Source organism: Squalius cephalus, assembly GCF_949319135.1.
Source record: "Squalius cephalus genome assembly, chromosome: 12".
NCBI lineage: Eukaryota > Metazoa > Chordata > Actinopteri > Cypriniformes > Leuciscidae > Squalius > Squalius cephalus.
The window spans coordinates 4,524,504-4,538,870 of NC_137133.1; the positions used below are offsets into that span (position 1 = coordinate 4,524,504).

The 14,367-nt window shown below is 38.5% G+C and overlaps 1 protein-coding gene and 1 long non-coding RNA gene across 3 annotated transcripts in view; one reads left to right on the forward strand and one right to left on the reverse strand.

Moving 5' to 3' along the window:
• The window catches only part of foxo3b (forkhead box O3b), a 30,233-nt gene extending 21,524 nt beyond the window's left edge, over positions 1 to 8,709 (forward strand). For both annotated transcript variants that reach the window (XM_079887276.1, XM_079887277.1), the window contains exons 3-4: positions 4,855 to 6,293; positions 6,596 to 8,709. In XM_079887276.1, coding sequence (XP_079743402.1) covers positions 4,855 to 6,279 — 1,425 coding nt within the window. In that variant the 3' untranslated portion in view covers positions 6,280 to 6,293; positions 6,596 to 8,709. The remainder of the gene's footprint in view (positions 1 to 4,854; positions 6,294 to 6,595) is intronic.
• The window catches only part of LOC307167935, a 37,732-nt gene that overhangs the window by 19,401 nt on the left and 3,964 nt on the right, over positions 1 to 14,367 (reverse strand). The gene's annotated exons all lie outside the window — the stretch shown is intronic.

A 14,367-nucleotide genomic window follows, 5' to 3' on the forward strand; every position in this document is an offset into this window, starting at 1 on the left:
GCTAATGACTGTGTTTGCCAAGCTCTTGAATGTGTTAAAACGTCAGAGAGTGAGCATGTTTATATGAATATTTGTGTTTGCAAGCTATAAATACTCAGCCGAAATGTGAGGAAACCGGTTAGGAGTGATTGTGTATGTTTGCTAGACAGCACAGGTGACAAATACTGACCTACAGTGAGGTCAGCCATGCAATGGTGCATGTTTGTATACGCCTGTATATAAACGCAGTGATTGGCTAAACAGAGTAGGCTCGGAAGGCCACCACCCCCTGGATGGTCCCAGAATAAACAAGGAGGTCTTTGAACATGCCACATTATGCAATGTGCACACAACACACACATACCCTGCTTAGGCACTCTTACATGCTTAAGATTCTTTGTACTGTTCTTGTTTTGGAAACATGCACCCCGATTATTAGTTCTGAGTAAAACTCTGAAGGGAAAGAATAAACATTCCCATAGATTTGCATGCAGTTATATACTTGTTTTTAGCTGGTTAATCGTGCATGACCTGCACAATAACACAAATGGCTTTAATTTATGTGTTTTGTACTTTTAGTGAGCAAAAGAAATTCTTATATGGTTGGCTGGGATGTATGGGCCTCAGAAGTAGCATAAGAATAACAGAAGAAAGAGAACAGAAAACACAGAATGTACTTTGAGAGAGAACTGGATCCTCTCTCTCTCTCTCTCTCTCTCTCTCTCTCTCTCTCTCTCTCTCTCTCTCTCTCTCTCTCTCTCTCTCTCTCTCTCTCTCTCTCTCTCTCTCTCTCTCTCTCTCTCTCTCTCTCTCTCTCTCATCTGGTTTACTATCTTTGTGGGGACTCTCCATAGACGTAATGGTTTTTATACTGTACAAACTGTATATTCTATTCCCTTACTCTAACCCTACCCCTAAACCTACCCATCACAGAAAAGTTTCTGCATGTTTACTTTTTAAAAAAAACTCATTCTGTATGGTTTATAAGCGTGTTTCCCCATGGGGACCTCAATTTAGGTCCCCACTGTGACACAAGTCCCCATGAGTCAGACACACAAACACACACACACACACACACACACACACACACACACACACACACACACACTTTGGAACAAGATGCACGCACACAAAAGGAGAGACGTCCTGTGCTGGCTGGAAAACGCACATTTTGGTTGGATGGAATGGAATGTTCTCTCTTTCTCTCCAGCAGTCAGGGCAGCTGGGAAAGGGATGAGGCGAGAGTGGGAGGGTGCGGGTCAGTGTACTTAGACCGTGTTTGCATGCTTGCATTTGTGTATAAACTGCTTTTCTCTTCACCTTTGCTGTGTCAGCAGAAGTCGTCAAGTAAATTACTAAAGAAAATGTTTGTTGATGAGGAGCTTTTTGGTATCATCAACAATAATGAAGATAATGTATATATGTATAGAAAATGTATAGAAAAGAAATGAATAGCTTTGTTCAGCAAGGATGCATTAAATTGATCAAAAGTGACAGTAAAGACTATAATTTTAACAAGATTACCATTTCAAATAAATGCTGTTCTATTCATCGAAGAATCCAAAAAAAAAAAAAAGTTACACTGTTTCTACAACATTAAGCAGCACAACTGTTTTCAACATTGACAATAATAAGAAATGTTTCTTGAGCATCAAATCAGCAAATTATTATACTTTAAGTATCATGTGACACTGAAGACTGGAGTAACGGCTGCTGAAAATCCAAACTTTTGAACGGTAGTGTATATTTAAAAGGTAAACAAAAATGGTGTAAAAATTAACATTGGTCTCAATTTATTTCTATACGGCTCAAGTGCCCTGAGCTCCATCCCTCTCAAACTCTTTTTAACTTGTTTTGTCTTTTTCTACCTCTCTTCTGGTCTGACCCTTCCTAAAAACATAAACACTAGACTTTGAATGTTTTCAATTCCTTTTGGACACAAACATTATAGCACATATGGACCAAATACTCAGAAGGCCAGTGCTTGGGTTTGCTAAGAAATAAGATTTCTGGAAATGCAACATTTTTATGTGTACACAGACACACACACAACTGCCCTCCATACTTCTGTATGTCATTGAAAATCAACCGCAGTGAAAAGTTCGGCTGCCAAAACCATATTAACACAATGGCTCTGCCTTGAGTTTACTGCAGTAAGTGTGCGCTCCTGCTGCTGAAATAATGTGTGTGTGTGACAGAGAGAGGGAAGGACTTCATGGGTTGAATTAACACGTAAAGATTTAGACTCTTTCTTTCTCTTTTCTTTCCATCCATCTTTATTCGTTTATTATAGCTACTGTCCAGACCTAGACTCAACTGCAACATTAGAGCAAACCTACATTTAGATTGTCTCAATATTTAAAATCTACCTTTAATCAATATAATTTTGTCCTTTCTAACACTTTGGTAAGGGTTGGCACGTTTATTTCGCTGTGGTTTTGGTTTGGTTGATTTGTGGGCAAACGCCTGCTGGTTATAGGTTTGTGTAGTCACTGGCTTCCTGACATCACAAAAATGACCAGCCAGAGCGCAATAACATTCACAGAGAGCACTGGATAACCAAAACACATCTCTCAGAAGAAGAATGTGAGTGAAGCCATAGTTGCGTGTGTGTGCATTGCATGGCTGCTGACATTGATGGATTGTTACCACATGTTGCTGACGGACAAAAAGGTCTCTGTGTTCCAAAGGGTTTCAGTGTGCAGCTGGGCGCTCAGTTAACACACTCACATGTGTGCTGAGAGATAGTACACATCGTACTGACTAGACATTTAAACAAAATGGGTTCAATTTAAACACAACAGGTGAAAACGGATTTTGCATTAGATTTTGTCATCTTTTTAGCATTAAAAGAAAAATAGTTTGTGTCCCATTAGTTTCAGGCTGAAAGGATTAGCTTTGCAGATTAAGTGCGGGTATGTGTTTTCTGACTGAGAGTATAAATATAGGGTTTACTGGGTGTGTGCTTTGCAATTCATCTCATAGTTTGTATGTGGGGCGTAGTGAGCATTTTATTGAGAGTGTAATGCGTATGGATACTGTTATGTTTCAGCCGGGGGCTTCCTCCACAAATAAAAAAAATAGTTCAAGGGCAGTGGAGCTGCTATGAGTCAGCTCTGAAACGTCAAGCACAAAGACACTGATACTCTGACAATAAAAACACACATAGGCATTTAATAAACACTTATTAAGAACCTCTCCTGAGGGCCTTACCTAAGGATTATGCAATAAATGAAAGTTAAAATAAGCAGTTGAAATAAATGAGGTATATGCTTGGAAAGAAATGTACTGCATTTGGTGTAAATGGCACAAGTTTGTTTTTGGTTTCAGTGCCACAAGTTTGTTTAGAGCTGCCAAGAAAGTGGAGGAAGAAAATGAATTGGTTTTAATGACTTCATTCACAACATGCTGCTCCATTGAGGTTTTAGTCATACCCTTACGCCTCTTTTCCCTCACACACACACAAACATTATGTCATTAATCTCTAGAGGGACTTGGCACTGTAAACACCGGTATCCGTGGTATCGCTCATCATAGCTCAACACACACACACGCACGCATCTTGTGAGTCATAAGACGGGGTGCTTCAGTTTAAAAATGTGACATCAACATGAACTAAGCTCTGTATCTGCGATAGTTATAAATAACAAGGCACACTGTATATTAGAATGTATTTAATCATTTAAATTTTTAGCATTTATTGACTTCTGTATATCCCACTGCAGCCTACTGCATTATTGAGGGGAAAAAAGTTAATGTTATAGAAATGTAACCTGTTTGTTCTGCCAAGGTTACCGGCAGTGTAACCTCTTGAGATCGCATTGTACTTGTAATACACAATGGCATCCATTTTCCACTGGTTTCCTATTCATTAGCACTGAAAAAGTACCTGTTCATCAGTTGTCATGAGATGGGTTGGAGAACTATATTGGTCTCTTGTACGTCAGATCAATTGTCTGTATGATCTGTATCTTTACGTCTTTTCTCAACAAAGCTGACTTGTGACACCAGTAGTTCTCATTTTGCACAAAATAGTGTAAATATGTAGTAGGGATGTCATAGTGAGGAAATTTTCACACCGATATATAAACTTGCGACAACTCCGGTATTACCAATAACACCGAGGGTGGTGGGGGGCTTTTGAATGCGCACTCGCTTTTTTTAGTTTTGCTTTTAAATTCGCAATCACACATATTCTGTGTCTACACTGCAAAAAAAAAAAAAAAGACTTTTAATGAGTATTTAATTTAATTGTTTTCTAGTATACATTTTTTAAAACCTAAAAACTGATGAATGCACTTGAGAGCAGCACTGCATAATATGTTAAGACATTAACTAAGATACTGACTTTTCAAACATTGTATCTTGAATATGAGTCTATTTTGTCTTACTGGAGTATTTTTTTTTTGCTTATTTTGCCAGTGCAGTAATACAAAATACACTCGTATTGAAGATACGTTGTCAGACGACAAGGAACTGCTAATATCTTGCAGTGTTGCTTCTCGAAACATTGATCTTGTTTCATGTATTTCTTATTTAAACTGGAAAATAAGACATAAAGACTCATTTAGACTTGTTTCACGGTAAACAAACCGTCCACTTCTTTTGTTTTAATATAAAGCTAATTATAATAGCTATGGACTAACCCAAACCCAAACATTTTCAGTGCCCCAAAAACAGTTTCCCCCCAGATTTTAGTTCATTTTAAGACAATTTTGTACCCAAACTATATAGGCCTATAATTTGCAGGCATCAGGAAGTGTGTGTGTGTGTGTGTGTGTGTGTGTGTGTGTGTGTGTGTGTGTGTGTGTGTGTGTGTGTTGGAATGATTTATAACCACCTGTTTTCTCTGTTCTCTATCTGCTCTCTTTCTAGAACTCCATCCGACATAACCTGTCCTTGCATAGCCGTTTCATCCGTGTACAGAACGAGGGAACTGGAAAGAGCTCGTGGTGGATGATCAATCCTGAAGGGGGGCGGGGAGGTAAAGCGCCAAGGCGACGTGCAGTCTCCATGGACAATGGTAACAAGTACACCAAGACTGCTCGTGGGCGTGCGGCCAAGAAAAAGGCAGCGCTGCAGGCTGCCCAGGAGGGTTCGCTGGAGAACGTATCTGCTGGTGGTCTGTCCAAGTGGCCAGGAAGTCCCACTTCCCGGAGCAGCGATGAACTAGAATCCTGTTGGACTGACTTCCGCTCGCGAACTAACTCCAATGCTAGCACCCTGAGTGGCCGCCTGTCACCTATTCTGGCTAATCCAGAGCTTGATGATGTCCCAGACGGCCCACCCCTGTCCCCAATGCTCTACTCCAGCCCCAGCAGTCTCTCTCCTCCCTCATCATCTTCATCAAACTCCAAAACGTGCCCAGCAGAACTTCCAGGGCTAGCTGACCTGACTGGCACAATGAATCTCAATGAGGCTGACAACCTAATGGTCGATCTGTTGGACAACATCGCTACACAAGTGCAGGTTGTTCAAGGGTCTTCTAATTTCAGTTTTGGCTCCAAGAGCACTGCATCACCCCCAAGCTCCTCATCAACCCAAACTGTGAGCAACAACACCGGAGGATTCAGTAACCCTATTTTTGGGCCTCCGGCAGGAACCCTGCGTCAGACACCCATGCAGACCATCCAGGAAAACAAGCAAACATCATTTTCTAGTGTTTCTTGTTTTGGAAACTCACTTCAGGAGCTGCTGAATTCTGATTCACTGATCTCACACAGTCATAGTGACGTTATGATGACGCAGTCAGACCCACTTATTTCACAGGCCAGCACTGCCGTCACCTCTCAAAACTCCCGTCTTCGCAATGGCCTCATGCTTCGTAATGATCCCATGATGTCTTCATTCAGTTCTGTGCTCAATGGGCGAAGCGGCCACCTCCAGAACAAGCAACACCATCAGGGGGCCAAATCCCAGGGTGCTTTGCGTTCTCTCTCCAACAACAGGACGCAAAGTCTAGTTAATGATGCTAATAATTTAGTCTCCACAAAGCAGCACCTCCAGCCACAGCCCTCCATGTTGATGACTGAGACATCGCTTTACTCTGGCCTGAATGGAAGTAACGGGGTAGGGATCTGTCACCCCTCAGGACCAGATCGTTTTCCCTCAGACTTGGACTTGGACATGTTTAACGGCAGTCTGGATTGCGACGTGGATTCCATAATCCGCTCTGAACTAATGGACTCTGATGGACTGGATTTTAACTTTGATGCATTGGTGCAAAACGCTGTTAGTCTGAATCCTGTGGGAAACTTCACTGGGACAAAACAGTCCAATCAAAGTTGGGTGCCTGGCTGAAGGCAGTCGCTCAGGTGAGCCAAAATAAAGTTTATAAACATAGCTGTCCATGCCATGGAGACACAAAAAGACAAATAAAGAAAGACCAACATAAATAACAAAAGTGTTTCAATATAGTTGTACTGTTGGTGTTTTTTTTTAGATCCATTATTACAGGAAATAAACATTTTGTAAGGGGCCATTCACACAGCAGTGCAGTGGAATGCAAAACCACTTTTTGTGTGAACGGCTCCTTATTAATGTTCAGGATGTGTTTTGCTGATCTTATTACATTTATTTAATACAGAGCAATACTTTTTTGTCTTTTTCTCTCTAGGTTCAGGACTGCAGAGAAAACAACAAATAATAAAATAACAACTAGAAGAATCCTGCAAAAAAAAAAACACAAAAAAAACATCCAAAAGACTTGAAGTCAATCTTTGCCAAGATTGCTGTCTGCGACAAGCACTGGATGATATGCCTGTTTACAGGTCCATCTGTAAAAGCAGACCCAGACTATTACAAAAGACTGCCCAATGGAGAAACACAAACTAACAGTGAACTCACAGATCATTATGCAATGTTTGAAAATATCCCACTGTTAGAGGTGAAGTAATCTAAAAATGAAATGTTTAAATAGGCCTGTTGTAGCTTTTCTGTCATAAATTTAGTTTTCTTGGCTGGGGTCTCGCTCTGTTTTCCATTACAATTTTGTATAATGATTGGCTACTTCTGTTATCCTCTAAGCACTAACTGTATAGTCATGATCAATATAAGAGTACAACTAAGAGGTGAAGAGTTGACCTGGAAAATTTCAGAGCACAGGTGGAGTAGCTTGACAGTGCACTTGATCAATTGTTTTGTTTTTAATTCACTGTTACCATACAGTAGTTAGTTCCCAATCTGAAATATAGTTGCCTCATAATAATACTTCATACATTTTTTTGTGATTGAATATAACCTTATAAGGAGTCATTAATTTGTGTGTACTGTCTGTAACTGTACAAAAAAAAAAGGTAAAATTGAAAGCTTAGCGGGTGGAGGCGTCTTCTTTAGCCGGCAAAGCTATGTTTGGACTTCTCGCATATAAATGTAGCCAAAAGTAATGAATAAATAAATATTAACTTGCATTGTGGACATTTCCATGCCATACCAGGTGCTAAATGATCAGTGTTGATGATCCCTGTCCTTTATTAAGGCCATCTGTGTTTCCCTGGCCACAAGGACATAGCATAATTGATTAGGATTAGTGATTAGCATCATGGCAACATTCAATGGTGGATGGGCCTTTCCTCTGGAAGCAATCTTTACTGAGCAAAAACAATAAGCTATCTTTTGTACATTTGCCAAATTACTTGAAAATGTAGGAGATGCTGGCAGCCAAAATCACAAAAGACACAGTGAAATTTGGGGACTTTTCTGTCTCTGTATGCAAAATGCATCACTATTGCTCAGGGGAGAGTGGGGTCTCCATTACAACATCAGGGCCTCATCTTGAATTAACTGCAACCTGGCTGTACACAATTTCAGAAATGTTTTATGAACATTTGTATATGAACAACAGTCTTCTGAAGTAAGGAGATGAAGCAACAGGAATCCATCCTGTGTTGATGTCAGTTTATTAATGTCTTTATTGTTCCATTGTGCTCAACTATTATCACAAATCATGTACAAATCCTAATGTTCTGTGTTTCTGTCCCCAGAGAGGGTTACCTTTCACTGCATACTTCCATGTATGCATGCATGTAAATGTACATATGCATCGTGTGCAATGCATATATATGTATACATCCTGCTATACTTATAAAATGTAGTGATAATACAAGTATATCTTTCAAAGTCCACGTGTTGAACAAAATAATGGAATTGTTACATGGGGAGTTGGACAGACATGGTTGCAGGGGTGTCAAACTAAACGTTACTGTATGCATTCAACTTTTTCAGAGTGCATGCACAGTACATGCACTTCACAAACGAACAAAGTCCAGAATTTATTTTATTCTGCTCGAATAACCAATAATGTGTTATAACAAAAGGAGAGCAGATGAATTGTAATCATTTCACACACCTTTCAATAAAATTCTTACAAATTTGTTAATTCAAGAATAATTATCTAACTTCATTGACATGAAAAGAGAAGTTTAGATGCAATAACATGCAACAGTGTAAATCAAAGCGTTTAGATGTCTTGCTGTAGCAAAAAATGTACAAAACAACGGATATAATATGAATGCTAATGTTTTAGCATAATTTTACTTGTGCGTTTGACACACCTGCTTTACACCATGATTCCAGACCCTAAATCTTCTGCTTTCATCATATTTATTTTTCAGACTTACATTGTAACTGATGATATCCAGTATGCAATGAATTGGAAAATCACCCATATAAGACAGCTGAACATTGTAAATTATTCTCAAAAACTGCCTTGCATGTATACTTACACCTCTACATTTTTTTTCAGATGACCATTTCAGATCCTCAAACATTACAGGTTTAATTTACTATGCCCATCGTGATAATCATAAAATACCACTGTACCACATTTTACCACCCTGATCGTAGCCTTCCTCCCTTGCCTCTCTTACCTTTGCTCTTTTACCTCTTATCTTATGGCTTCTCTACTAGATGTTTGTGAGTATTTTTCCTGTGTACTCCATTTTGAATTGTAATCTAGTTTGTATAAGAAATGGTGCGCATGTAAATAAAGCTTGGTTGAGCTATATGTCTCTGCTGTTCTTTTAAGTTATTTAAACTTTCAACAAGTCCCAACATGATGCAACTAAAAATTCCCAATAATGATTTGATGTTTTAAAAAACTTCCAGACTCATATAGGGTATTTTGTAGCTTTCATTTTCTTTTTCAGTTACCTCTTTAAACAGTTGTCTCAAGGCTATATTCTTTGAAAATGAATACGTTTGTCAAATGTTACATTGAACCTTGGGATGTTCCCTATGGTGCAATGACAATATATAAAGCCTCATTTAAACCTGATTAACTGGACTTTGGTACTTTGGTTGTTCAATTTATTTTTGATAGCATATGTTCTCTATATATCAATAAAAGAGTTCACAAATGGCTTATATATACACAAGTCACACGTGACACGCTTAAGAGCCAATAGAGATTGTTGACTGTCCCTCCCTGATAGAGCCATAAGAAATGTCTGGAATCTGTCCCACTGAAACACAGACACAATCACGGGCCATTACACCTAAAGGTCAAGGGTTGTTACATAACTTTAAGGGCAAATCTGTTTTGCCAATACTGTGGATCAGAGGTGTGTGTATTCAAGGTGTGCTGTTTGCTGTGGGAACAGTATGCCGACTCAAATCTGACTTCAAAGTTAAATGGTTTTTAAATCATTTAAAATAAATCTTGTTTTAAGACTCAGTGTAGTTTTTTGTTAAGTGAAACTAAAAGTAAAACTCTTACAAACTCTTACAATTCTCCCCTGGTAATTGAAATAAAGCTGAAATAAAATATAAATATTAGATGAAACAGCATAAACAAAAATTAAGAAATAATAGAAAAAAATAGAAAATAAAAATAGTCCCTCTCACGTGCGAGTATATCAAACTATCGATGATGACAGATGAGCAATTAGGTGTGTATGGCATTGTTTTATAATAGTGCATTTGTGTGTACACAACAAATAATGTGAGCTAAAAAGGGCCAATGGGCATTTACATTGTGAATCAAGTGCGTGCCGTGAATGCCTAAACCTCTGACTCCTCAGGTGAGGCCAGACCTGTCAGTGCTGTGGTCTGACTGGTCAAACTGTGTGAGGAGAGATTGATGACATGGGGATTCGAGAACTGGGATGTGGTGTGGTGATGTCATTGCCGAAGGGATAGTGTGACATGGTAAATGAGAGACAGAGAAACTAAAAGAGAGAGAGCCTGTGTGTGTGTGAGGGATCTCGGGTTCACTATCCATTAGGCAGTAGAACACAATCTGCCTCAAAGCAATGTGACGTACAGCATTCTGGGATCTGTGACTGAAAACACCTTTAGGCTTTGTCACACACGTGCAGTACAGAAGCAGGACATAGGCATGTGTACACTCAGCATTTAGAGTTGGGGTGGGACAGGATGATCAACTCATTCAACAGCTAATGAGTTAATTAGTGTAGATTACTTTCTTTTTTCTTCTTTAGTGGTTGTAGCACATCTCATGTTTTAAAGCACCATACACAGGTTTATGCTGACTGACAGCTTCCAAAACCATCCAGCGAAAAAAGTGCTGGGCAAATCACAACAAGGTGGAATAGGGTTTAGATTACAAAGATTACGTCTCTATATTAAACCAATTTACAGCCATCAAAGTGCCGCATCTGTAATAAATTCACTGCTTTTGTATATTCCAAGACAATTACTGTCAGGTTTCAAATGCATGCCGTTCAAATTTCCCAATTTTTCTATTATTATGCATAGTTGTGGACTACTTAATTTTTAAAATCTCTCCTTAATTTCTCTAATTGAATTCCTCTAAAGTTAATATATTTTCCTGATTTAATTTCCTTAATTATATAAATAACATTTATTTTACTATACTTCGTTGGGGATAAACTTTGTACATTTGTTGCATTTTAGTTCTGTTTTAATTCTGATTTCCTTTTTCTCAATTATTAAGAATGTAGAATCATATGTTGATAATCCTGGACAACTTTTTAATATAAAGAGACACTTTATAAATAAAGTGTGGGTTTCTCCCTAATTTCCTTGAAATTTTGAATTTTCTTTAATTTCCATAAAATCCTCAATTTAGAGGCATCCATAGTGTTCACTTTAGTACTCATCTCTACGATGTGAAGATACAAGAAAAACTGTCCCGAGATGCTGTCCACACACACAGGCACATGAGCATTTCTCCAACATATGTTGGAGATGTAGAACATCAGAAAGATAGCAGTGTTCCCAGAAGAAGTTTAAATACCTATATGTGTAGGCTAAATGAGAAGGAAAATGCAACTGTTTATGAGTCTGTACAAGAGAGATGAAGCGAGAGGAGAACAAGGTGGAGGTGAAGGAGAGACACCCATTAAGCAGCATGATGAATGGACAGGGAAATGTGCAGTCCTGTGATCAGTGAGAACCTGAAATCAATGCAGACACAGAAATCCTTAAGTGAAGGACACATCAATCTACTCAATCAGCTGTGCATTAGCTCGCTCTTTTCAAACAACAGAGGCCTGATCGAATTGCACAGCACAAGATCCTGTGAATCTGTAGTCATTGCAGCCAGCTTAATTTAGTAACTGTGAGCTGTAAGCGTGAACCAGTCACAAAGACTCAATCCCTGTTTAGTATGTCTCCTCTTTTATTGCCCTGTGCCGCATCTCAGAAAGAAGTAAATAATGTTTAATGTGGTTTAGTCTCAATTTAATGCCTACATCATATTCATGTAGTCAACACGTGTTTGATTTTCTGAATTATTTGGCGTAAAGGTGAAGAAGTCTGTATTATGCCCTATAAAGCCATTTACAGTTACTGGTCCAAAATTGTGCCACAATGGAATTATTTAGATGTTTTTCCTTGCATTTATACAAAGAACAGTGATCTGAGAAAATGCACCTGTCACAAGTGATTTTATTTGGCACATTTTGTGAGGATTTATGCAACAAGTTTTCGTTACAACATTGAGTTTGTTAAAGTTATATTTTACCGAGAATCAAGAGTAGTTCTTACAATTCGTTTTATATCATATATTTTGTTGAGGTTCCTAAATATTTACCATCCAAGTTGAAAAATTCTAGATCATCCATACATATATTAAAACATCTCTCTCAAACACACACACACACACACACACACACACACACACACACACACACACACACACACACGCAAACTTGTGTGTATGTCAGGGAAGAGAGAATGATCCTTGATCCTATTCTCCTATTCCTTTCATCTCTCAGTGACCATTCTCTCTCTTGGACTATCCCTTTCTTTTATTACAACCTCTCTCTGTCTCTGAGACAGAATAAATGAGTCCCTATGCTTTGTGAGACAATAGAGAGATAATCTACTGTACACAATCTGTGCCCTTGGTGATTTCTGACATGATTACAAAAGGAAAATAGGCCAAAGTCATGATTTATTAGCACCATCATGTGCATCTCTCGCATAACATAGACATATTCACCCTGACCCTTCACACACAGACATACACACACCAACCATCCAACTGCACACTCATCTCTTTGTTTCCCAGGCCAGATGAGAGCCATAGATTCTATTCATTACAGAGCATACAGACCCACGGACACGAGCATGGGAATAAAATCACAGAGTAATGTACTGTAGATGAGGGGGATGAGAAAGAAGGATAGAGAGAGAAATAGATAGAGCACATTTATGACAGTCCTTAGGGAACCTTCTAATCAGCAGTGAAGGGGGAAATAGGGCTGTACCTACATAAATCTTTGGCCAGGGGAAAGGGGGAAGGCAAACAGTAGTGTATAGCATCCCACAAACACAATGAACAAAGACAAAGAGTCCCATTGTGTTCACATCCAATGAAATCCTCAAATAAACATAAAAAATAATAATTAAAAGGAAGTCCTGTACCTTAGTATCAGCGTTGGCTGACTACATGTACAGTACTTCATCCACATACTGTAAATGTGTGTCAGGTGACAGTACTACATCATATCACCTGCCATTATGACTGCAATAATTAAGCTCTAATGAGTGTCTACATTCCATGACTGGAACATTCCACCCAATTATCTAACAGTGTGTGTTAGTCACCTTTACATTATGTGCACATACTGTAGGTGTATAGCTGGGTTGATAAAATGGGACTTTTTTGGCTCAGGGTATGACAATATTGTCCTGCACATCCTTAGAAGGGTGTCAGAGGTATGTTGCATTGACAAAAGTTTTTTTAACAAAAATAATTAATGGGCATTTGGGGTAAAAGATATTGGGGCAAAAATGACCCTGTATAAGTTGTTGTTGTTTTTTAAACCAAATGTGCTGTTTTTCCTAAATATCAGCACAATTGTAAATGTGATACTTATACAACGATTCTGAAATTAATATGAAGTGACTTACATTTTAGACACAATATTGTCGATATTGTCTGTTTTTGGTCTGCTTTGCAACAACAATATTTCCAAAAAAAGATACATCACAGCTGCATCCTTATCAACTCTGAGCAATACACACAGGTGTTACAATACTGAAAGAATCTGCGTTTTTGAACAAATCAGTTGAGTAAATGATTCAATGACACATTCATAAAAGCAGTCACTTGCTTTGGTCATGAATGAATAAGCTGTTGAACAAATTGATTGAATGACTCAATGACTCACTCATTAATACAGTGACTTTCCGCCACCTACAGGGAGTTTTAGTTTCATTTTCAAACAAATTATGTATTTTTTCTCCCCATCATTTAACTTTTCTATATACAAAATTGTATTTAAACATCTCATTGTATTAATTATGCAACTGAAATCACAGTTCAAATGCATTCATGACGGCTATGTGCAGCAGTGTAAAAACATCTAAATGCCATTTCAGATGCAGATTCTGTGCCAACTCTGCAGTGCAAAGATGGATTTTGTTGATACTGATTTCATTTGATTGGTAACAGCCCTATAGTATCTTATTATTGTAACTGAATTTAACAAAAAAAAAATCATACATTTAATAAGGTTAGAAAAATGCCTTCATAGAGGTAAAAAAAAAAACTTGGAAATCTGTTTAAAGGAACACTCCACCGTTTTTTGAAATAGGGCTTATTCACCGTCTTTCCTACATTTAGATAGGTGGGCAAACGCATTTTTGTCTCAGTGCATGCATTGTTTTAGTTTGGCAGCGCCGCCGATAGCTTAGCTTAGCATAATGAATGGAATCCTTTGTTGCCAGCTAGCATGTCATGAGTAAAAGTGATAAAAAATAAAAAAAATAAAAAAACGAATTACTTCTTGTGGCCTGCGTATTCACAATGAGTACAAATAGCAATGCAGATTAAGACTAGGCGATTTCCTAGGCAGATACTGACATGGGACTATATTGGGGTGAAGCGCAGGCGAAGCACTGCTACTTGGGCGCAGAGATATCATGCAACACCTGAAATCCCCCAACTTCCGTCAA